This window comes from Vigna unguiculata, chromosome 10 (genome assembly GCF_004118075.2).
Source record: "Vigna unguiculata cultivar IT97K-499-35 chromosome 10, ASM411807v1, whole genome shotgun sequence".
NCBI lineage: Eukaryota > Viridiplantae > Streptophyta > Magnoliopsida > Fabales > Fabaceae > Vigna > Vigna unguiculata.
Window position 1 is genome coordinate 40,494,325 of NC_040288.1, and position 24,472 is coordinate 40,518,796.

General features: G+C 31.9%; 6 protein-coding genes across 7 annotated transcripts; all 6 read left to right on the forward strand.

Moving 5' to 3' along the window:
* Positions 1–2,512: 2,512 nt before the first annotated feature.
* On the forward strand, positions 2,513–5,347 carry LOC114165878. Of its 2 annotated transcripts, none has more exons than XM_028050494.1 (6): positions 2,513–2,639; positions 2,717–2,822; positions 3,350–3,609; positions 4,192–4,282; positions 4,767–4,875; positions 4,963–5,347. In XM_028050494.1, the coding sequence occupies exons 2-6, from the start codon at positions 2,812–2,814 to the stop codon at positions 5,014–5,016; spliced, it is 525 nt and encodes a 174-aa protein (XP_027906295.1). In that variant the 5' UTR covers positions 2,513–2,639; positions 2,717–2,811; the 3' UTR covers positions 5,017–5,347. The 2 variants fall into 2 exon arrangements, with proteins under 2 accessions (XP_027906295.1, XP_027906296.1); XM_028050495.1 differs by having other exon boundaries at positions 4,809–4,875.
* A 1,452-nt stretch (positions 5,348–6,799) lies between these two features.
* LOC114167441 (26.5 kDa heat shock protein, mitochondrial) lies at positions 6,800–7,996 on the forward strand. The gene is made up of 2 exons (XM_028052531.1): positions 6,800–7,299; positions 7,438–7,996. The coding sequence occupies exons 1-2, from the start codon at positions 7,023–7,025 to the stop codon at positions 7,848–7,850; spliced, it is 690 nt and encodes a 229-aa protein (XP_027908332.1). The 5' UTR covers positions 6,800–7,022; the 3' UTR covers positions 7,851–7,996.
* Positions 7,997–10,259: 2,263 nt separating this feature from the next.
* Positions 10,260–10,982, forward strand: LOC114165939 (EPIDERMAL PATTERNING FACTOR-like protein 8). Its single transcript, XM_028050579.1, has 2 exons — positions 10,260–10,409; positions 10,690–10,982. Exons 1-2 carry the CDS (start codon positions 10,313–10,315, stop codon positions 10,932–10,934), a joined length of 342 nt encoding a protein of 113 aa, XP_027906380.1. The 5' UTR covers positions 10,260–10,312; the 3' UTR covers positions 10,935–10,982.
* Positions 10,983–11,987: 1,005 nt separating this feature from the next.
* On the forward strand, positions 11,988–13,577 carry LOC114166925. Its single transcript, XM_028051811.1, has 2 exons — positions 11,988–12,226; positions 13,211–13,577. Exons 1-2 carry the CDS (start codon positions 12,004–12,006, stop codon positions 13,354–13,356), a joined length of 369 nt encoding a protein of 122 aa, XP_027907612.1. The 5' UTR covers positions 11,988–12,003; the 3' UTR covers positions 13,357–13,577.
* A 1,722-nt stretch (positions 13,578–15,299) lies between these two features.
* LOC114166923 lies at positions 15,300–17,777 on the forward strand. Its single transcript, XM_028051810.1, has 3 exons — positions 15,300–16,465; positions 16,694–16,866; positions 17,256–17,777. Exons 1-3 carry the CDS (start codon positions 15,878–15,880, stop codon positions 17,431–17,433), a joined length of 939 nt encoding a protein of 312 aa, XP_027907611.1. The 5' UTR covers positions 15,300–15,877; the 3' UTR covers positions 17,434–17,777.
* Positions 17,778–21,470: 3,693 nt separating this feature from the next.
* Positions 21,471–24,234, forward strand: LOC114166886 (methyl-CpG-binding domain-containing protein 11). The gene is made up of 2 exons (XM_028051764.1): positions 21,471–21,740; positions 23,190–24,234. Exons 1-2 carry the CDS (start codon positions 21,660–21,662, stop codon positions 23,943–23,945), a joined length of 837 nt encoding a protein of 278 aa, XP_027907565.1. The 5' UTR covers positions 21,471–21,659; the 3' UTR covers positions 23,946–24,234.
* The last annotated feature ends 238 nt before the right edge of the window (positions 24,235–24,472 follow it).

The following is a 24,472-nucleotide window of genomic DNA, read 5'->3' on the forward strand; positions in this document are numbered from 1 at the left end:
ATAATATATAATAAGAATAATTATATATAATCTAAAATATAAAAATTGATATAGTCATACCAGGACAAATTTTGTATTGTTGGAACTTGGGATTAGTCAATGGTCAAAGAGAGTAGCTTCTTCTATATGGAGTTGTAACTTCAATTGTTGGTGACAACTACGACCCCATGGTCCATAGCCATACATACATACATATATATATATATATATATATATATATATATATTATCTTAGTAGTGTATATAATATAGTATAATGCATTATACATTAATTAGTTTTGAAGATAGTCTTCGACTATATTTTATTTATTTTTTCCTAAGCTGTACTGATTACACATCTTTTATACAGCTGACAATATATTTATTATATAATACCATTTAAAAAAAATATATAACACGAATTATTCATTTTACACGTTAGAGGTTTAAAAATACTTATCATATAAAAAATATAAATTATATCTCGTTACTTTTTAAAAAATATTTAAATCCTCATAACATATTAATATTTAAGTTATTGCTAATAAATATTCCAACTAAAGAACATCGATTGTTTTTCCTTATTATCAACAAATATTAAACCGTGTTTACATTTTAATGGGATAAAACAATTTTTTTTTCGCAAAAATAAATTTTAACTAGTAAGTAATGTACCAATTCTACCTACTATTTATAGTAAAATCAAGAACAGTAATTATTTTACTTAACTTTTTGTAAATTAAAATTCGCTTATAATCCACCAGGAACTTACTAATTTATTCTGCGAAAAAAAATATATGTCTCTGCAATTCTGCATATATATCGAATTTGTAATTTTCACTATTCTTCATATAGTAATATTTAGTAAGAAATATAAATTATTTGCTCAACCACTTTTTTTTACCCACTTATTCTACATTCCTTCCGTAAACATAAAAAAACTATTGTTTTTGTGTTTATGATTAATTACTATAAATAATTAACAATTATTTATTATAATTAGTGATGTTTTCATAGTATTTAAAGATTGCGTCCAATTCTATTAGTATTGATTCCAAATCTTTTACACGTGTTACATGAATAAATATAACATGTCATCGTATACGGTGATGCAAATACTCATATTTTTCAACGTGTACGCAGAATACGCTCACGATACGTAACTATTATACTCATGGAATTAGAACGTGAACACCAAAAATTGCTGTACGAATAACTGTAATAGTATTTTATACGAAACAGTTAACCAAAAAACTAATATATAATAGTCAAATAAAGACCAAGACTCTATTTTGTTTTTTAGGAAACACTTTCACATTAGTCAAACATAAAATTAACAATTCTTTAAATTTATTATACTAAACATTAATTTGCTTTAAAAATTATTAATTATGTAAATATTTTTACAAAATAAAATTAACATTAAGTTAACATTAGACTTTAACTGAATTAAACATTTGGTTGGTGTCATTTTCAATAAATGTTTAATATTTTAATTTTAACTGATGAAATAATGAAATTTCGTACAATATACAAACTAAATACATTTTTTTTAATTGCCTGCATAATGTATGAGTTCATAGTACGGATACCTAACATTTCACCTAATATATTGAATTGTGATGTAGTCAAATAAATCAGTATTTTAAATTACTAATATTATAATTAAAAGAGTTAGATAAGACTTGTAAGAAAAAGTTTGATAAGAATTTACTATTTTTGAAACCCTATTGGTATCTTCATAATAGACACTTTGACAAAAAAAACTAACAAATTGAGGAATTAGAAGAAAAGACCAAGAGATAAATATGGATTATCCAATAAATATTTAATACTATTACTCCTAAACAAAATGCAAACCTCCAACAACTTTATTTACTTGTTCAAAACAACTATAGTTAATTAACATCTAACATTCATCAATTATTATTTGTAGCAGTTATTAATATATATATATATATATATATATATATATATATATATATATAATACAACTATAATTTCATCTTATATATCTAACTAAATAGTCTTTAATCTTTCCTTGCTAAATACTCCTGCCTCTAAAACCTCACAAACAATAAGTTAGTTAGTTTAAAAAATGATTATTTTTTTAAGAAAATGGTAAATTAATAGAAAAAATGATTACATTTTAAAATATATCACTTAAAAATAGATATTTAAGAGAAAAATTGGAAAATAAATGTATACTAATATGAGAAATATGTATATATAATATAATAATTAAGGTGCCTTGATTAAGAAATTGAATTATGAACCATTTTTCTATCATTATATCAAAAGTTCTTAAAAGTAACTGTTTCACTACATTGTTTAAATAATGGGTAGATGTAAAAAATTAGAACATAATTATTTTTTCTTATTAATTTCATTCTTAAATATAGTATGTTAATTTTTAAAATTACCTTTTAAGTTTCTAACAGTTAGCTAAATTGTAGTTAAAATTATAATTTTTTTAAATAAAAAATAAATTATTACATTTTTGTTGCTTAAATATTCCACTCTTGCATTATCAATTCCTTTTGTTGATTTCAATTGAGAGAGAAGAAAAGCGAAGAGGCCGAGGAAGAAGAAGAAGAATCCAAAAAGCAATCCCATCTGAGAGTGTTTACACATCAGAAGGGAGGGCTTTCAAACTCAAAGGTTTTTTTATTCTCATCTTCTTTATGCATTTTCTTTATCTTTATTTATTAATCTTTGTTTTTTGATTGAATTGTTAGGATTTCTCTGGAATCGATATCATCTTCTTCGGTTTTCTTCGAATTTCTTGGGACAGATCTATCTAATCAGGTTTCTGGGGTGTTTCAGACATTGCATGCATATGGGGTATGTTTTACGAATCCAACCATAGCTGAAATAAAGTTGTCTCCTTTTTCCCCTTTCCCCTGAAATTAACTTTATATTATGTGGGTATTAATTTCCCCCCTATATTGATTGATAATCATGTGCTAGGGTGATGACGCTGAAAGTTATTCCTTTATGTCTCTTGATTACACAGTTGTCTAGAAAATTGATGAAAATGTTTTAAGATCGGTCATAGATTTTAATGGCATCATTTCTTTTTTGGCAGTAGAGGATGTATATGTACAGTGGTTGAATTTGTCAATAAATTACCTTTTAGGTTTTTTAGTTTTATGAACTACAGCGACTGGTCTGGAACGTTTATCAATTTGCATTTTTGTGACTGCTCAAACAAGATTGGTTATTGTAAAGGATACCTGTATTCTCTTAACATAAATATTGCATATTTGTTGCCATTAAATTGAAGTGGCTGAATTATGATGGTTATTCGAGCCAATCCTATGATTATAAAGTGGTGCATAACCGAAATTAATGTTATTGTAACAGAGCAGTGGTTGTGTTGGATGCTATAAAAGGCCTACACTGAGCGCTACAGTGGATGTGCCATCAAAAGGATTTGCAACAAAAGGTAACTCAGTAAGGAAACCTAGTTCATCAGAGGATTTCTGGACCACCAGCACGCATGATATGGACAACAGTGCCGTCCAGTCACAGGGTAGTATCTCTTCAGCCAGTCTTACAAACCAAGCTGTGATTCCTCATGCTAGTTCTTCCAAAAACAGCAGCAACCCCACTGAATTTGTAAATCATGGTATGGTATTTTTCATTGCTTTTTTCTTTTTTGTGCAGATATTTTTCTAAATAAGTTTTCATGGTTTGACATGAACTTTTTTTTTTCTTTTTTTGTAATTTAATTGAAAAAGAAAAGGTATGGCCTTTCACAGTGCAAGTTGAAATCATCCACTGCTTGTTTGTGGGTTGAACAATGTCAAACTCTATTTAAACAAGTGTAAAGCTAAGACATGGTGTGTGTTTGTAAGTAGTGGCTATATGCAATGCTAACATTAAACAGATGTCTATGTAATGCAGTTACTTCTTTATTTCCTTTTTAGGACACAGCCATTTTTGGTGTACCATGACATAATATATATATATATATATATATATATATATATGATGCATGTTGTTGCTCAGTTAAGAAATGCAGTTTGACTAGCCCTCACTTCTCACACATTTATGAAACACTGCTAGTTTACCACTTTTCCTATTGATATGCCTTTTACCTGCTGTACCTTCCAATCTATCGTAGATTAGTGAGATTTTGTTAGATATGTTAGTGGTGCAATCATATTTTAGTTTGCAGGTGAATTTATGGTAATATTTTTGGTTGCAGGTCTAATTCTTTGGAATCAGACTCGGCAACGCTGGGTTGGAAATAAAAAGTCTGAAAACCGAACACAACAATTACGAGAACCTAAATTGAGGTAACTTACTTTTTTGGATTCATTTATTTGCACCTTTTTATATTTTTTGTAAATTTGTGTTAGGATTCTGGGAAATCCATTAATCTACAAGTTATTTTCATCATTTCCTTTTTCTTGTCTGAGTTTCATATGCAAGTCTCCTTGTGTTGTGATTATACTGTTAAACATTTGTTCTGGATGATCATATTGGAAGGAGGCTGCAACCAATGGGGAAAAATTAATTTACTCTATATTACAGCTTATAGTTAAATAATTGGAAAGCCTGTTGTAGCCTTGCTGCTACATTAACAAGTACATTATAAGGAGCACAGCTTATATTTCAATTGTTGTCTTGATCAGTTCTGCGTGCTAATTCCTTTCATATTGATATGGTGTATAGTATAACTTTCCAAGTTGGGAAATAAGATTTGCATATACTGCTGCGAACGAACTTCTTTCTCTCAGTAATTATGAATTCCTTTCTCTTTTTCTGCTATCTTGTCAGAACTTATTGTCTGTGCCTTGCCAAAATTTCTTGGCTTTGCAGTTGGAATGCAACATATGAAACTTTACTTGGGAGCAACAAGCCTTTCCGTCAGCCTATCCCTCTTGCAGTAAGCATTTACTCTGAAACAACCATGATGCAGTAGTTTTAAGTAAAAAATGATTATGTAATGATCTTGTGATATGAATACTGATAGGAAATGGTAGATTTTCTTGTGGACATCTGGGAGCAGGATGGCCTATACGACTGAGTTGTTGAAGCTTTAGGAAGTGCCGCTGAAAATAATCGTAGTTCTTGCTTATAGGAAGGACTAATTGGCATATACTTCAGTTTGTATATCAGTTGTCAAATGCCTATGAATATGATGAGGAAAATTTCTCTCTTGGGAACATGAGATAACTGTATTATACTTGATTTAATTGATTGCCTTGGCTGCCTCCACTATCTCATGAGCCTAGTTTTGGAGAACTCTTCATGCTGCATGAGTTGGCTGCTACTTTCATTTGCATAGCCTCTCTGTCTAAGTAGACCGAAATTTCGTGTAATGGTTTTACAGATATGCAGTTTCTGATTTGGTTTCATACAAGTTAATCTTGATGTTATAAAATCTCAGGGTTCTTGTTGAAATTTGTTCCTATATCCTAAAAAGACTTAAAAAAGTTTTAGGTACAACAGATGACCAAATTTTGTTTAGAGTATATAATATATTTTTCTAAGCAAATGGATATCTAATAAATTAAAAGATATGGATTTAAGTTTACCAGAAAATATTTATTTGAATTTTTTTTCTAATTACTTTTTTACTGATATTTGAAATGTATGTGTGTGTTTGTGTATGTATATACTATGTTAGTATAAGTAATAGGTGTTTAGAGTGTATCTTCACCAATATTTATTAAAATATAATGGTTTGGTAGATCAGTTAACAATTGTTTTATTAATGTAATAGAAAAAGCTTGGATTAAAGTGTGTAATTAATAAAATTATTGAACACCCATAGCAAAATTCTAAGAATGGTCAATGATTTGATTTGTGATTGCATAATTTGGTCAAACATTGATTGTTTTTTCTAGTGAAGTGGGTAGTTTGATTGTTTACTGTGACCCAGCTTCAAATAAAAAATTATCATAGATCGCAATCATTGTCCATTTTGTCATGGTTCATCAACTTCATGTTGCATATTCTGAGATTTTCTTCCTTTAACTTTTCAGTAATTATATATCATCTAATAAATTATCCTCCTTTTTTTAAATGTTCTTTTACTTTATAAAGAAAAAGATTTAATAAAAATGAAAATAAATACATACTAACTATTAAAATTATAAAACATTGTAATGAAAGGATATACATATTTTGGAACCAATTATATATTACCAATGAAAACCTTCTCTGTCCATGATTTCAAGTTTTACTTCCCTCTTTTTTTTTAACAAAGCATATCATAAATATAATCAAAGTGTCTAATTCTAAAGATATATTTAGGAAATTCCTTATCTTTTAATTGTGTTAAATCTCATTGGAAAGAGATTCACATTTCAATTCAATGGTTTTTTCCTTTCTAGTTTTAGTTTTTTTACTTAAATTACATATTTTACTACTTAACTATTATTTCATAATCTTACTAGAAGTTTTTATTTTTTTACATATTTTATTATAAAAAAATTAAATTTCTTAGAGAGTAATGACTTATCGTGACAAAGATTCTACAAAGAAAGTAAAACGAAATCAAAATAACACTGTTTGAAAATAGTGATACAACTTTTAATTGTTAGTAAATATATATATATATATATATATATATATATATATATATATATATAAAATTTTAAACGGAAAAAAATTGTTAAGAAAGATAATAATTGTTTAATAATAAAATGCGTGATTAAGTGTAAATTGTATTCTGAATTTGGGCCAGACCCATCAGAGTAATATTTCTGGACTGCATCTTTATTCTTCAGGCCCAAGAACACAGGTACTGTGTATAATATTCTTTCTCTGGAACACTCTTGTGAATATCCATGTAACAGTCTGAGAAAAAACCAGAACTCTCCATGAATATCACTGTTCTAAACATCCTTAACAGCCTAGAATCTCATGGACACTTCTCCAAGCATCCAAAGCCAAAAAAAAAAGTCATTAACCAGCATCAACCTTGTGTTATATATATTTAACTGGTCTCAGTTCCACTAACTATATCAGCAAGAACAAGCAAAACCAGACAAAGAAACAAGCAGCAGTTGAAAATCAAGTCATCACATGGCTCTGGCACGTTCGGCTTTGAAAGATTTGCGACGAAAGTTGTTTGCTTCATCTTCCTTCACCAGCCATGGTTCTGGTGGCGTGCACAAGCAGAGGTGGAACAATGAATTGCTCAAAAGGTTTGCCACTGCAGCAGGAGATAAAGGAAAATCTGAAGCCACTGAAGTTGCTGTCACTGAAGGGAAAAAGTCTAACAAGTTGTTCCCCAGAAGGAGGAACAACAGAAGATGGATTTGGAGAAACCAAGATCGTGATTTCCCTCCAGCTCTCTATGGTACTCTCTCTTTCTCTACTTTTATACTATTACAACACAAAAATTTACGTTAAAAGATAAAAAAAGTGATGAATTAAGATGCTGGTGATGGTTTTTTTGTGATGAAGCTTACACTCACACTTTGTGTTGGGGTGTTAGAGTTCTTTCCTTCAGGGCTTGGGAATGCATTGTTGCAGGCAAGTGAGAACATCAACAGGGTGTTTGAGAGCATGAATCTGACACCTTGGTCTCTGAGTGGTCGTGTGAAAGAGGGAGATGATCATTACAAGCTGAGGTATGAGATGCCAGGAATGGCAAAAGAGGAGGTGAAGATCACCGTTGATGATGGAGTGTTGACAATCAAGGGAGAGCACAAGGAAGAGAAAGAAGAAGGTGAAGATGATGAGCATTGGTCATCAAGTAGCTATGGATATTATAACACAAGCCTTGTTTTGCCTGATGATGCTAAAGCTGATGATATTAAAGCAGAGTTGAAGGATGGTGTCTTAACTGTCACCATTCCTAGGACTGAGAAACCCAAAAAGGATGTGAAACAAGTCACAGTAGAATGATGTTAAGGTTTTCCCAATAGAGGTGTGGCTATAAACCTAGACTTTGTGCATGTGTTTGGTTCTTTTGGTGTTAATGTACAATGATCAAATAAAAACCTCAGAGACCTGTGAGTGTTAAATAACATACTTTTGTTTTCTTCCTCTGATGTTTTTATTTTTCCTTCCCTTTGTAGTTTGTTTCTCAAAACAACCAAACCAAAGTATACAACTGCATTGAGTAAGAAAAAATATAAATAGAGAAATGGACCATTTATGGGCTTAGACTGTTTCTGATCATACTTGGGCTCTATTGCCAGTAAAAGAAAGAGTTTATTGTCCATTCCTTCAATTCAAAGAGTTTTCACTGCAACTCATAAAGTGTAAAGGTTAAAAGAATGCTTCAGAATGAGAAATTGTTTTCTTAACAAGAAAATAGAAACTGTTATTCAAAAATATCATAACTCAAGTTCTGAGACATTGTTTTTCTGACAGCACAAAGATGAGGCCCTCCCTGGTAGTAGTTGAGAGTTGCTTTTATGTTTTCCTACTGCTACTACTACTTTCATAGACAAATGAAATCTTCATAAGATAGTAAGATTTTTTTTTTTTTTCTGGGGACATCATATATATAATATACTAAAATTTCTATCACTGTCATATTATATATCTTATAATACTATATAGTATTTGATGTCTGATAATATTTTGCAGATGTTTTTTTGTTCTGGGACCACATGCGATTTGTTTTTTCTGGTCAAATTATGTAGAAAGTCTCTTTTCATATAGCAAAAGTAAATAATCTTTTCTCACAAACTTTCTGAAGAATGGACCAGCCCAATTAGAGTACAGCCTCGAAATCTGGGATATGTTCTATTGGGTCAGTGATCCACTCTCTCCAGTGTTCTTAAATAATGCCATACAATACCAAGACAAGGATGAATAATGATAATAGTAATGAAAAAAGAAAAAGCTATCCTATGAAAATGAAGAAGAAAAAGGTACATTAGGTGAAGTGGTGTAGAATGAAAAGACTGAACAGCGAAAAAGAGAGGAGAAAGAAGAAACTGTGATGTGTACCTGATATGATGAGGTCACTGTGTTCATCTCAACAGTTACGTGCAGTCCAGTGCAAGCATGAGACTGTATGCAACAACTGTTTATCACTTTTGCTTCTGTATCAGTACACAATCACATTTGTGGGTCCAGAAAATGTGAACAGTCAGATCTGAAAATCTGAAAACAAGTGATACAGGTCTTCTCTCTTAGCCGTAGGATTCATCCACCTTGTGATTGGAGATCTCGTGTGTGTGTGTACTTGCTCCCATCTTTTGGGAGATTGTGCATGACACTGTGAAATAAGAAATAAGTCTTCAATATAAAAACATATTCACATGTTTTGAAGACTTTTAAGCCTATTCTATGACCAACATCAACATAACATGACACAAATATAATGTATCTCATTAATTTTAATAATCAAACAGATGTTGTTGTATAGTACTAGACATATGAAATAATGAAATAAAGTATTAAAAAGCTGAGTGAATCAGTGTTGGCGATAGTCAACAGTGTACAGGAATAAGGAAGTCAAATTTGAAAGTAAATAGATTGGTTTATGAATGTGTGTTGTGGAAGGAAAAGACAAGAGTGACTCCACGGTTGCCATGCATTACTATTGAGCAATAGTCATAGCAGTTTCTTTCTTCGGGAAAGAGAGAGGTTGGTGTTTTCAAAAGTTGAATTTTCTTTGGTTTGTTCAAGACACTGAAAAAGTTGGTTCTTGAGGAAGGTGTGGGGGTAAAAACTGAAAATAGATTCTACCCTTTATCTCATATTAAGCAAAGTTTTCCATGTCAGCAGCAGCAACAGTAAATCTAAACACCCTGTGTCAGATCTAGAAGAAAATAGGGCATACACCAGTAGTTCCTGTTAACACAGTTGCTTCTAAACCTAGGAATGTGTTTTACACATTATAATAAGCTTTTAATTAGCAGGGTTGTAAAAACTAAACAAATTTATTCAACATTTTTTAACTTTTTCATATTTGAAATGAAAATCAATTTAAGGGCAGGTAGGTAATTTACAGATAACAGTAGAAGGTGTGATGAATCCAAGTATGGAGAAGAGGGAAAGGGGTCATATCATAATCATATTAGTTTTTGTTCACTTCACTGAGTCAATAATATTGATTGTGAATCCAAAATCTGTTCCCCAAATTCCCAAAAAGACCAAAGCAAGTCACTCTCACTGTGTGATTTTGATTTCCATTGGTGACCAAGCCATGGAATCAGAACACTGTCTCTCCCATAGGAAACATCCTTCAATTTTGTCTATCACACTTATAATATATCTCTTATTTTTATCTTTTCCAACACTAATATAAGTCACTTTTCACTGCTTCTTCATTTCATAAGTGTTCTTTCCTCAACACTTCTTCACTGTGACTAATTGTATCAAACTTCAACCTAGACCCGTCACTGCTGATGGCTCCACCTGCTAGATCCTATCCTCTACATGGACTCAAACTTTCAATCACTGTGCTTTTCATCTTTTTCTTCTCCCTTCTACCTTCCAAATCTGGTAAAAACCCTCCACCACTCTCATACCCTATTTAACTCAATAACTGTTTCAACCCTTCTGTTGGGTAGAGTAATTGCAAAGTTCCAAATAACCATATCCTTTTCACACACACACACACATCATCTTTGTATACACACACAGTTCCTCTTTTTTGGGTTTGTGTCAAAATTTTAAATTTAGTCAGATTTCGATATTCTTTTTCTGTGCTTGTCTTCTCTTTCTCTGTGCTGTGTTCTAGGGCACCCTTGAGGTTTGATGAACAGTACCAATTGTTGTGCAGGTGGGTCAGTGATGTTGGACACAAGAAAGGGTTTGGAGCAAAGTAAAATGGTGATAGGGTCAAAGCCTCCTACTTGTGTGAACAAGTGCAAGAGTTGCAGGCCTTGCATGGCTACTCTGGTTGTTCCAAACCACCAGAAGAGGAAGAAGGGTTTCAGTTTCAGAGTTTTTTCTCATGGGGATGATGATACCTATTATCTTCTTTCATGGAAATGCAAATGTGGTGATAAGTTGTTTCAACCATGATAATTCATCTTCTTCAACCATTGACTTTTCTGTATATGTAACCAGAAAAAAGGCAACAAAATATGAGAGAATGCAACTTCTGCTAGAGCCTCTTTTTGGCTATCTGTCATTTAGATCTTAAAATTTATTGGATGTGCCAGTTGAACTTGTTTTTCATATCTCACTCTTTCTAATATAATCTAATAATTTATATATTAATTATTACTCTTTAGTTTTTTATTTTCTTTCTTTCTTATAATCCTTAATCTAAATAAACTAATGGTTTTTTCTGACCTTCTTCTAACTACAAACACAAGAAAAAGGTTTTTAAGACATGAAAAGAATACAACTGGTACAAGGTCATATCACGCTGTCTCATGTCCACACAGTGGAGGACCATAATGCACCGTACTTAGGATATGTCGAGAATAAATATTTATGAACTAGTTCAAGAGGAAAATGTTTTTTAGTTTAATTTATATAAAAATTAAAAATTAATATAAAAAATATGCGGGTTAATGTATTCATTCATGAACTAATTTTATGTTATACATGTATTTTATTACTTTTTTTATTTTTTATTCAATTTTAACCGTGGTTCACATGAAAGAAACACCTCAAATACAAAAAAAAAAGGAAGTTTTGTATAAGAGTTAATTTTATTGCACTAAAGAAATTTCCCTTCGCAATATAATGCTATTAAAAAGTTGGTTATGTGAAATTAAAATAATGTATCTTTTGATTTATTAGTACGAGGCATCATCTTAGAAGGAGATTTGTTTTGTTTGTTATAAATTCAAAAATAGTAAAAGTATAAAAAAAATATTTTGAATTATTTTTGAATTCGGAAAAGCATATGTGAGAGAAAAAATGAAATTGAGGGTCAAAGTTGATAATTTATAATTTAGGAGGGTGCAGGAAGAAAAAGAGTGCAGGAAGGAAAACCCTTAAGTAGGAGAACCCAAGCCCAGTTGATGATGTAAATGAAGCCCAATATTTGACTCAGTGGGCTGGGAAGTGAGCCCAATAATCCACCGTATAAGGGAACACTTAAATCAGTTATGGATCATTCATTTTGGTTAAACTTGAAATGAAATGTTTCCGAATGAGTCTTGTCTCAGTCACCACCGCAAGTTCCTCCGAGCTCTTTCTCTATCGCACTCTCTATCATTCTCACGTTTTCTCCTTCCCTCTGCACCGCCGATTTCAACCACTCTCCTCCTCCGCCGTACTCCGTCGTCTTCCCCCGTGCCGCGCTACCTCCCCCGGTTCTCCGCTCCCACCTTCCGATAACGATTCAAGCAACCTTAAAGGTTTCATCCATCGAATCTTTCAGTGTTTAATTATATGAGTTAGTTTTGTTTCGCGCTTCGGTTTAGGATTGTTTATTATAGTCCAAGTTTGTTACGGTTGTTCCATCGCTAGAATTTTCTTTCCCGTTATGTTCCGTGTTCAAGTACTAACTGTAGTAGTTGACGTGTTTCTTTGTTTGAATTGAGAGGGGTAAACATTAATATGAAGTACAAGGAAGAGCTTAGTTAGGTCGGTGAGATGGATTTCTCTTTGGTAGCTTGTTTAATTTTTTATGGAAGATGGACGGTGTTCAGTCAACGTGGTAATTTCACAACTAGGGATAAAAATGAACTTAGCTGGTCATGAATTGTTTAAGCTCAACCTGTTAATTCGTCGTCAAAACTCATTTTTTTTTTCTAGCTCAACAAACAAGCTGAGTATACCTGACAACAATGTTGTGCAAAATATAAAGTTTTCTATTGAGTATCTTTTGAAGGTGCTTGTTGTTTTCTTGGGGGCAGAGGCAGGCAGGTTTAAGAAAATCTGAGTAGTATTTGTACTTTTTGTGCATAAATATCTGTCTTTGACGCATGAAGTTATCGTCAAATTCATCCCAGGTAATAATTTGGAGTTTCGAAGATTCATAGTTAACCATCTAAATCGTTATGGGCAAGAAACTAAAGTAGATAAGATATGCAAATTTGAAATCATCTGTTGTCTGCTGCAGCATTGAATCATGTTATAGACGGTTAGCCACTTTATAACTGTCAACTGTACTTGTATTGTGTTTATCTTTATTCCACAGTAATTTTTCACTCTTGACTTTTGCTACTTTGGTACATTTACTCAATGCTATATTTGCCTAAGTTTTAAGATGAGGATGCTGTACTTTTTTTTGTATTTAAAATTTATCATATGCTCAATTTCTATCATTTATGTTTTGATTTGGTGTTTATGCTTGCGAGATGTAGCTTTCGGTATTGAAAATACTTTTTTTTTTTCAGGAGCAGATGTTGGTGCATCTTTATCCAAAATTCAAGATAGGATACAGATATTCTTTGCTGTTCTTTTCTGGTTGTCTCTATTCTTTTGGGCTTCTGCCTGGGATGGGAGGAATAGACCAAACAAGGGATCAAGATTTAGAAGATAAAATAGTAAGCATTTAATTTGTATATATGAAAAATGTATCTTAGTGGGACAGAATTATACAGCAAAAGGAAAAAATTATGCAACTGTGTCGAATAAGTGTTATTCTCCGTAAAGTTTTCTTGTGCTATGATTACTTCTGTCAGAAGTAGTTTGAGTGATACTCTGTTCTCCTTTTCTTTCTGAGTGTTTTATCAGCTAATTGAAATATCCTCAAATTTTGAATGTCTTGAATCAGCAGTGAAGTTTGGAGTTTATTTCAGACAGAAGTAGTGGATGAAATTTAGTAAGTTATTTGCATTATTCATATTAAAAAATATTCATGTATAATTGGTTGCATTAGGTCATAATTTGCTATTGGATAGATAACGATTTATTCAACCTATTGTTGCAATCCAAGGTTCAGTGGTTTAATATATGTCTTGTAAGAGACGGTCCTAAACTCGGTGTTTGGGTACAAGAATCTGTATAAATACTGGAATTTATATTATTATTTTTTAAATAGATGGGTTGGATATCCATCTGTAAAAGTCAGGCAACGGATAGGTTGGATATCTTTTTATTAAATACGTTTAGGATGAAACAAGATTTTTTATATAAATGGATTAGTAATCTATTTTGAACTAATGTATTAGAATTTACTTTTAAAATTCATTCAATCCATTTCTCTCACACCCTTAGTTATAAACTTTCAGGTCCCGTTAGTCACAAGCTCTTATTTTGTGGAAGCAATTTCCCTTTATTGTAGATGTCAATGTAAACTCGTGTTCTGTTTGACCTTGTGTAATTTGATATTGAAGATTGCGTAAATCATTATTTTGATGCTATTTTTATGTCAACTAGAACGTTGATGGCAAGTTAAATTAAAATTTTTCTGGCATTATGTCATTAATCCGAAAGACTGAAATTCTTAGAATATTTATGAACTTAAATCCTTTTGCATCTTGAGTGATTGGTCTGTTTTTGTATTCTTGAGCTTTTAATTCAGGTAAAATGTATTGTGGGGTCTCGCAGATTACTTTTGCTATGCATTTGAGTTTAGACAAGAACCTTGAAGATATTTAATTTAATGACTGTCTCTGCTCTTTATTGGAAGGACAAGTATTTCCCTTCATGGTGAATGATGTCGTTCCATTCGGCCTAAACCATGGTGCATGAAACCCAGAAACCCACTATCATTTTGAAATTTGAAATTTGTTTCAAGTTGTTTTCTTGTTTTGTCTGAGCCAGCAGGTATAGTCTGTGGAAAGAAAGGGTCATTTTATATCGAACATTATTCATTTATGGATGGGTTAATCGTCAGCTTGATGTGTTCCAAGGAATTGATATTTTTGCACAGACCGTAGCTGCGTGTAATATGGTTTGCAATCTTTCACTCCTCAGGAGCAATGAACGAATACGACATATTTTGTTCTTTTTCTTTGCAGACCGTAGCACTGGACGAAATTGGAGATGAAATTTGTTGTCGTCACCTTATAGGATCAATTACTTAAAAAATATCAATTTCCATTTAATAGAAAGCCTCAAAGATATCTTCCATGCTTGATATAATTATACTTTGGTTAAAATATCAGTGAAGTTTCTAAAATTCAAATGAAATATTTAATATATTAAAAATCGCCCGATAACAAAAACTTAATGTATTCGAAATTATACCAATTACTAAATTGCTTTTTGACTCTGCCGACGGTGGTTGCATCAAGATAATGATATTTTAATCTATTTTTTTATCTTTTATTCTTATATCCTTAGATCATCACATCATTATAAAATATTCACATCATTATAAAAATTTAAAATAGATGATAGGTGGTGAGAATGATAGATTAAAAATGAATAAAAAAAAATAGGTTAAAATATTATTTTTCAATAACATATAATCAAATTGTTACATACTTCAACACATATTTGTATAGCAGATTTGGAACAACGCAGTTCACGGTTGAGGTTGTTTTTACCAAGTATAAGCAAGATCATGACATCCCTGTCGCTTCCACTTTCCAGTATGTAGTTTTAAAAGGTTGCTACATTATTAGCAAACGCCACATGGTGACAAAAAACCACCATGGTGTCCATAAGCAGGTGTTCATACATGGTTGGTCTAATTTGGGAAGGTTCAGAAGAGATGGCGATACAAAAGCAATTGGTGTCCGTTCAATTTTGCAACTTACAGTAAAACAAAAATGGCGACTAGGGTCCCCCCATTAACGTGTCTCTTCTGCATTGGTTCTACTTTCTCACTTTCATTCCCTTTTCCTAAATTTCTAACTCCGGATTGGGCAACACATTCCTCTGAGTAATAATGTCCAGTGTTAATTCTTTATATAAACACTTGCTTCTTTCTTACATTCTATTCCATGTCTCACTCTAATAATAACAATCCCACGAATCACTTTGTTTTCTGCTTTTTCTCTTTCCTTTTGCAGTTCAGTACTTTTCTTTGACTTTTCAATTTGCACCATTTCGTTTCTATTCTACTTCTGTCCTCAACCATTTTCTTATTGTTGTTTCCGTAAGTTGTAGACATGTTGCTTAGAAGTTCCTCTGCACCAATTCTAACTTCATTGGTACTCTATTCCAGAGACTCCTCCCCTGAACCAGAAAACATTTTTCAGCTACCTAAAACAACATCAGCTTTAAGTCTAAGCCAGATTTTGGTAGAGATAGACCTTAAAAACTCAAGAAGTCCTATGAGAAAAAACCGTGTGCCACTTGGTAATCAACACAGTATAAAAATCAAAGAAAGAGATGAAGTGAAAAGTCCTCAACAAAAGACACACATGAAATCACAACCTTCAATTCAAGAAATGTTTTCAAGTTTGGATTTAGATAAGGGAGTAATGGATCATGAAGAAGAGTCTTGTGGGGGGGAGAAAGATGGGACCTTGCAGACTTCGGTGATGGGGGGTGGAATGGGGTGTGAAGGTGGTTGGATTTGTGGTGGTTGTAATGGTAGTGGAAGAGGCTCAAATGGTGGACATGGAAGAGGGTGGAATTTTCATGAAGGAAACGATCGTGGTAGAGATAGAACAGATGCTTATTACCAGAACATGATTGAAGCAAACCCTGGTGATGCTCTTTTGCTGGGAAATTATGCAAAGTTTTTGAAAGAGGTAACTCAATTTGTTCAGTGGCTTCTTGAGCTTCATCATGTTTTATTTCTCTAAAGATTGTGAAAAACAGAGAATCACAATGAATTATCAACTCACTACACTGTTAAAAAAATATCAGATTACCTAGATTGTGTACTTTGTTGATGCATAGAAAAGCTTGGAAAATTATATGCTTCATCGACCTATCTATTTATCTGTTTATAGTTTTGATATTGTATATGCAAATAGGTTTGTGAAGACTATCCTAAAGCAAAAGAGTATCTCGAAAGAGCTATTTTGGCTAATCCTGATGATGGTGTTGTTCTATCCCTCTATGCGGATTTAATATGGCAAACTGAGAAAGATGCAGATCGAGCTGAAGGATATTTTGATCAAGCCATTAGAAGTGCACCAGATGATTGGTAAAATATATTATCATCAATTCCTAGTGGATTATGGTTTGTAATTGTTTAAAGAAAATGAAGGATGTATTGATTTTTTCTTGTTACAACACCATGAACAATGTTATAACTTATAATCACTTAATTTTCTCGACAAATGTTAGTTATTAGTATTTTGTTTGTTATTGAAATAGTTGAACCTCTATCACCCTCTTTTCCAACTCTATTACTAAGCCACCTTATAACTCATTATAACTCATTATAGTCACTTGCTATTCTGATATACATGAAAATTGAACATTCTGCTTTGTGTTCAATTACTTTTCTTTCTGTTTCCCAAATGAAATGGAAAAAATGTTCTGCCTTCTTTTGTTCATGAAACTGATATTATAAATCTTAATTGTTGGTAGCCATGTCGTAGCTTCATATGCTAAATTCCTTTGGGATGCTGAAGATGAGGAGGAAGATAAAGAATGCCAAATTAAATCAGATGACAAGCATTCATATCCAATTGATCTATTTCATGGAAGTAACCATCACCTTCATATAACTGAAGCCTCAAAAGCTTTACCACTGTTTCTTAAATGATGGTTAACTTGCATGACAAATAAGTATATGGTCTCAAACAGTAACTCTTGCCCCTTTTGGAAGTGTTACTTGCAATGGTTGGTGGTGTAATGGTAATAACTTTCCTACTGTAAATAGCTTTAGACCATAACAAGAGAAATCAGCTTTTGGTGCCTCTTGTGCTTCTAAGTAAGTAACAAGGCCTTATCAAATGTATCTTTTGAGGTTATGCATGCAGACACCAAGGAGTAAAGTGGTGCAACCCTATATATATTCATATACCTTCCGGTTCGAACATGAGCGATCATCGTTAAGGTCACTCATTATATCTGAAATATTGTTCTTTTTAGGACTTGAAACTCTTTCATACTTTTGTTCTTAAAAAATGTTTCGAAAGGTTGATCGAGTTTGTGACCTTAACTCCTAAGTAATATGAGATATATCGGAAGACACTTTAATGCATGGAAGCACTAAAAAATAAAATGATACATATAATCATTTTGTGTTCTGACTTTATTTCCAATCAGATAACATTGATATAGACCATCGTCATTAAAGTTAAATGTTGAATTCGAGTAATTGTCCGTTGTAGAGTCTAAAATTATGTTAACACCATAAGAAAAGAGAAAGAAAATAACTACAGCATGTGCATGGAGCCATAGACAGCAACATCAGTAATAGCAGCTGCATACATATATTCCAACAGATGAGAGTGGGGTTTGAGTTACATAAACCAACGGTTCCAAACGTAGAACTAAAGGTGAACCAAATGGATGTTTTGTCAGCTACAGTCTGTATGGTTTTGTTGTCTTTTTCAGATGTCTGAGTCAGTGATAAGGTGGTAAGTGTTTGTGAGTTCGTCTTTTTCAAAGTGTTCGTCATTGTTCGTAATGCAATTGATGGCAAATAGGGTCGTTAGCCACAACTTGTTCAATTCAACGGGGTTAAATATGTTTTTGCTCTCTCAAGTTTCAGCAAATTTTGGAATTAGTCCCTCATCAAAACTTTTGACCAATTTAGTCATTCATCTCTCAAAATGCATGAATTTAGTCATTTTAACCAAATTTTGTTAAGTTTATCTAACGTTTCAAGTGCATTTCATGATAATATTTAAATTATTTACACTGTTTGACACATTTTTGCTTCAATGTTAACTTAAATACTATCATGAAATGTGTTTGAAACGTCAGATAAACTTAACAAAATTTGGTTAAAATGACTAAATTCACGCATTTTGAAAGATGAAGGACTAAATTGGTATGAAGTTTTGATGACGGACTAATTCCAAAATTCACTGAAACTTGAGGGATAAAAACATATTTCACCCTAATTCAATGTATCAAGGGTGGCACATTGCTCAAATTGGAAAAGTTTGCATCTTTTAAGTACACTAATCATTGATTTCGTATTTTGTCTTATGTTTAAACAAGCTAAGTCTTTAATGTCTTTGGAACATGCAAAGTTAGAATCTAGATTCTTTATTAGTTTTTTTGTGTTATTTTTTGAACATTAAAAATATACTACACTGTATTAGTATTTTAAATATCTTTTTAATATATTTTAAAACGTTAAACTTAGTGGTAATCAGTGTATTATAGAGAGACAGTAAAAAAAAAGTAGTACAACAAAATTCAGTAGAGAATTCAAATTTTCAAAATATATATATATATATATATATATATATATTTATTTATTTATTTGTAAACGAAAAAATACATAAAGATGTGACCAATCTTTATTTTATTCATTTTTTATTTTCTTAAGAGCTTATTATCGTTATTAAACTAAACTAAACTAAAATATAGTTATAAAAGATAGGGACATAATTAATTTTTTATTGTAGTTCTAAAGACTACTTTCATTTGTCATGTTTTAACGTACTTTTAAACAAAATGAAATAAATTAACTTATTAAAAATTTTCATGTTAATTATAATTATGTAAAATATCAATCAATTATTCCACTAAATTCACGGAAACATGTGTTAACACATATGTAGAATTTTAAATAGTGATTTATTAATCATGGTCAACTTCGGCAGTATAAATTCAGGTATAATATATTATTTTCTTGTTTTCTATTTTTTTTTTTCCTTTTGTTAGATTCTTAATCTAAAACAAAATTTTGAAAAATGGTAAAGTTCCAGCATTTCTAATGTGATGATCAAACGTTATTTTGTTTTGTAAGAAATAAATTTAAATGTCAAAAGAGAGTCTCATTAATATATTACTATATTAGGTCTCATGTCATGTTATTAGTAAGAAATAAATAAAGACAACATGATAAATTATTATTGAATTATCTCAAGGGATTATATGTTGATATGAAATATCAATATTTTATTATTATTGGTCCGTCATGATTAAAATGAGGTTGATAAATGTTCATTCGGGATCACGAGGTTGATGATAAATAGTTTTTTATTATAAAGGTTGATAAAGTTTTTTTTATGTACAATTTTAAATTAATTTATAATTCTAATTTTATGATTCACATCATATATTTAAAGATTATATAGATGATGTTTTTTTTTTTTCAAAACCTTAAGTTTGATTATAATAAATTTTAGAAGAAAGATTTTTTTTATCAAATACAAACAAAATTTATATTTATCTATATAAATTCTAAATAATTATTTTATCTATTCAATTTTAGTTCAATCGAACTCTTAAAAAAAGCCTTCAAAATATTTTCAATGTCCAAGAACTCAAATTCTACAACCCTACACACAAAATAAATAAATTTCAGTTTCATGCTTTTTGTGCATCTCTCCTACTGCTTCATTTTAATTTCTTCAGCTCATATATTAATTATTAATTTTCCCAAATTTTAACCTAATTGTGAAAGTTTAAAGTTTGAATAATATAAAGACACTGATACACATACATAGTATTTTCGTTAATTATTTTCAAACATATGACTTACAATATCTTTACATTGACATCGTTTTTTTTAACTAAATTTTCGATGGATTTTGTAAAATAAGAATTTTTTTTTTCCAGCATTGTTGTTTGCTCGCCGATTCAAAACACTTTTTAATGGGCCAGAAAAGGTGGGCCTGAGTTTTTTTTTGGGTTGGTAACGAAATTGGTCAAGTTAGATATCATTACGTGAAAATGTTGGGTATTTAAGTGATTTTTTTTTTCTATTTTAGAAATTTAACATTTCCACATTTCTAATTCATTCTGTCAATAACTTTTACTTTTTTACATATTAGTGTTTTTTTTTATGAACACAAAAAGTATATTTACATTGTTTCAAGAAAAAATATTTACGTATAAAACAGTGAATACATACAATTTATTATGTGAAATCTTTGTGAGGAAACTTACAAAATAGCCCTTAATCGAGTCTCATTAAAAAAAAACTAAATTGAGTAATATATATATTTCATCGTAATTAATTTAAAAAACCGTAATCAAGATATTTGTATTTTAAGTTTAATATTTAGAGGAAAAAATGAATTTAAATTTGAAAGATTATTTATTGGTAATGGTCGGTGGTTTCGGACTCGAAATAAACATTTGATTTTGGTTAAATGTTTAATAACTGGGAAAAGAACGTTATCCAGATTTTATATTATTTAAATGAAAAGAAATTTGTATAAAAGAAAGAAAGTGTCGGAAGAATTTGAATTTGAAATTTGAAGGTGATTGGTCGGTGAGTTTCGGACTCGAACCACACATTCAAATCTGGTTAACACAAAAGAGAAGAGAAGGTTATCCATAAACACTAACTTTTCACGTGTGAGCAACACCTACCACTCCCCACATATTCAAATTTCAACCTTTCTTTTACTTTTACCACACCATTAATTTTCTAACTCCTTCTTTATCTTTAAAATACTATTTTCATTGAATTGACGCATAAAAATGTGTACTTTAATTTGAAATCGATAAATGTAACAGTTCTTGAAGTTTGTGCGCTGGGGCAAGTTTTGATGACAGGCACGTGTCAATTTTGGAAGGTGAAGAAGACGAAATGGTGGGAATGGATAAGAATATTAATTAGAAAGGAGGTGTGTTTGGGGGATTTGATTGGAGGGTGAGGGAGGAGGTGGGTGAGTTTAGAAAAGCCCTTTCTGGAATTGAATTTGGTGACAGTTTGAGAGAGAAAGGGGAACAGAGAGAACCATATCCTAATTCGACGCTTTATGCATTCTTTTTTTTTTTTTGATTTTTTTGTTTGGTTGCAATTGGGATAGCAGAGAATCGCAGGTTGTTGGGAAAGTGAGTGTGAGAAGAGGAATGGAGAGCGAACCGCAGAGTGCAGGAAAAGATGAGGTTTTATCAGTTGAGCTTTCAGCACCTTCTGCTTGGAAGAAACTGGTCTTTTCTCTTTCTCTCTCTCTAATTTATTTTAATTTATTTTCCCACTTCCATGTTTTCATTCACTGTCTGTTTTTCCAATTTCCATGGCTTTTCGTTGTTACCGATGTTATAATCTTATTACACGTTTCTGTATATATTTTTGTTGAAACTAATTTTTGTTTTGAGGGTTTTTGGGAAAGAGAGGACTTTGTGATAATGGTACCTTTGTTTTTGAGAAAACAACAATGGTTTTAGGGAATTCTGTGTGGATTTTTGTTTCTAGGGTTTTTCTGGAAAGCGATGAAGTTGTCATAATGGTTCATTTACGAGAAAGTCTTTATTTTTCCTTTTTGTAGTGTGAATGTTTGGAAGAATTCGGTGCTAAGTTTTGTTTCTAGGGTTTTCTAGGAGGGATTAATTTGTGATAATGGTAACTTTGTTGCAAAGGAAAAAATCTGGTGTGATAATTTTCTTTTGATGTGTAATGGTTTGGATTTGGAAGAATTCGGTGTCGAATTTTGCTTCTAGAGTTTTCGGGAAAGGGGGTGTAATAGTTTTCTATTGTATTCAATTCAAATTCTGCTGTTAATTCTTTTTTTGTAGTGTAAATGTTTTGAAGAATTTGGTGCTTAATCGGGATTTTAGGGTTTTTCTCAAAGGGCTAACCTTGTAAAAACAGTTTAATTTCATTATGTTAACACTGAGTTTAGCTCCTATTTCGTAACGAAAGTTGTTTGGCTCAGTTTTTTATCTGTTCTTTTTAATTTCAATGCCTTTGCAATCTGCTCCTTTCTTTCTTTGTGATCCCTGCGAAAATTGATGATAATACCAGAACATTCTGGTCATCTCGCTGTAGAAACTAGATGACAGTGTCTCATTTTACCTGGTACCATGTCATGTTTCCATGGATTTATGTCTGCTTATGCTAACTAGTGTCACGTCACGGCTTTAATGTTCTTCGTTTTGTTATGTGATTCAGAAAATTTTCGTGTTGATTCTATTCCATAGCGGCACCATTCCATATTAAATTCGTAGTTATGTCTATCTTTCCGGATTCAGAAGTGCAATTTTCCATGTCTGAGAAAGAAACTCCTGAACTATTTATGAACAATATTGGTTGATTTATTCTAGATCCTTACGTGAACTGAAGCTACTAATAAAAGGTGAATCTTGGAGATAAATATTAATAATAGCTTGTTTTGGAATCTCATATTTTCATAATCGATTCATAAATGGATACTGTATCTACATGGAGTTGTATTCACCATTGATGCAGTTTTCCTTGTCCCAGACCTTTTTACCAGACACGCACTAACTAAGCATTTTTCTGAAGGAGTCTTAGTGATTCATAGACCCTTCTGCTTTGTTTTATGAAGCTGTTATTATACAAAGATCTATGCAATGTATACATGTACATCTATGGAAATTGCGTTGTGATGCTTGGTTTGGTTTGGTTTCACTCTGCAGTTTTTCCCTAAGAAAGTAGGAACACCAAGGAAAAGTGAGATTGTATTCATAGCTCCCACTGGGGAAGAGATCACTTCCAAGAAGCAGTTGGAGCAGTACCTAAGGGCACATCCTGGGAATCCGGCGATCTCCGAGTTTGACTGGGGAACCGGCGAGACCCCTCGCCGATCGGCACGGATCAGCGAGAAGGTCAAGTCGACCCCACCGGCGGAGACCGAGCCTCCGAGGAAACGATCCCGGAAATCGTCAGGTTCTGCAAAGAAGGATAACAAAGAAAACGAACCAGCTGCTGATGAAACTGATAATGAGAAAAAGCCTGATACAGAGGAGATTGATAACAGTAATGCTGAAGTGCAAAATGCAGCAGCAGCAGCAGCTGAAAAGCCTGAAGAAACATTGTTGGTAGAGTCAGAGGAGAAAGTTGCAGGGGAAGAAGAAGCTTTGAATACTGAGGAGGTAACTGAAAAACCACAACAAGAGAAAGAAGAGGTGACTGAGAAGGCTGAGGAGGAGCAAGAGGGCACTGAAAAACCCCAAGAAAATGGCACAGTTGATGATGACAGTAAGCAAGAGATGGCAGATAGTGTGATTCCTGATGCAAATGGAGGAGCTGAGGAAGAGAAAGTGAATGTTGAGGAGAAGAACAGTGCAAAAGAAATCCCTGTAAGTGATGGAAAGAACAGTATTCAAGCAGAGGAGCAAGTAAATAAAATGGTTGACAATGGTGGACAAGTGATTTGGAGCTGTGCTCAGTGAAAAAATGGTTAATCTTCTTCATCTTGTAGTGTAAGCTCTGCTTAAATGTATCTTACTAATATAGGTGGTGACTTTTGTAATGTTATTTTAAGTTGTTGTAGTTGTTTTATGAGCTCTTGGATTGTTGTAGTAGTTCTGTACTATTTCTTCAGATTTGGTTGTATTTTTAGGATGAACATCATCAAACACTTATCAACTCCTAGACTAGATCTTTTCTGTTATGATGAACGATCGTTGTAGGCTTTTGGCACACATTTGTGTTAGGAATTAATTGTTTTTAACTGCTACATTTCTTCATCTTTTTCAGCTACTCAGAGAAAAAGGGTTGATAGATATGATATTTTCATTTTGTTTTGTTTTTAGTTTCCATGCTTGGACTTGGTTTTGTTTTAGCAAGTTGCGTTCTTTGTTTCGATTTCAGGAATCATAAATAAAATAGCCACGTGCTTGACGTGGATAAAATGATAAACTTTTTAGAACAAAAAGAAAGTGATTTCTGCGATCAATTGTTTGTCTTATTCATTTTG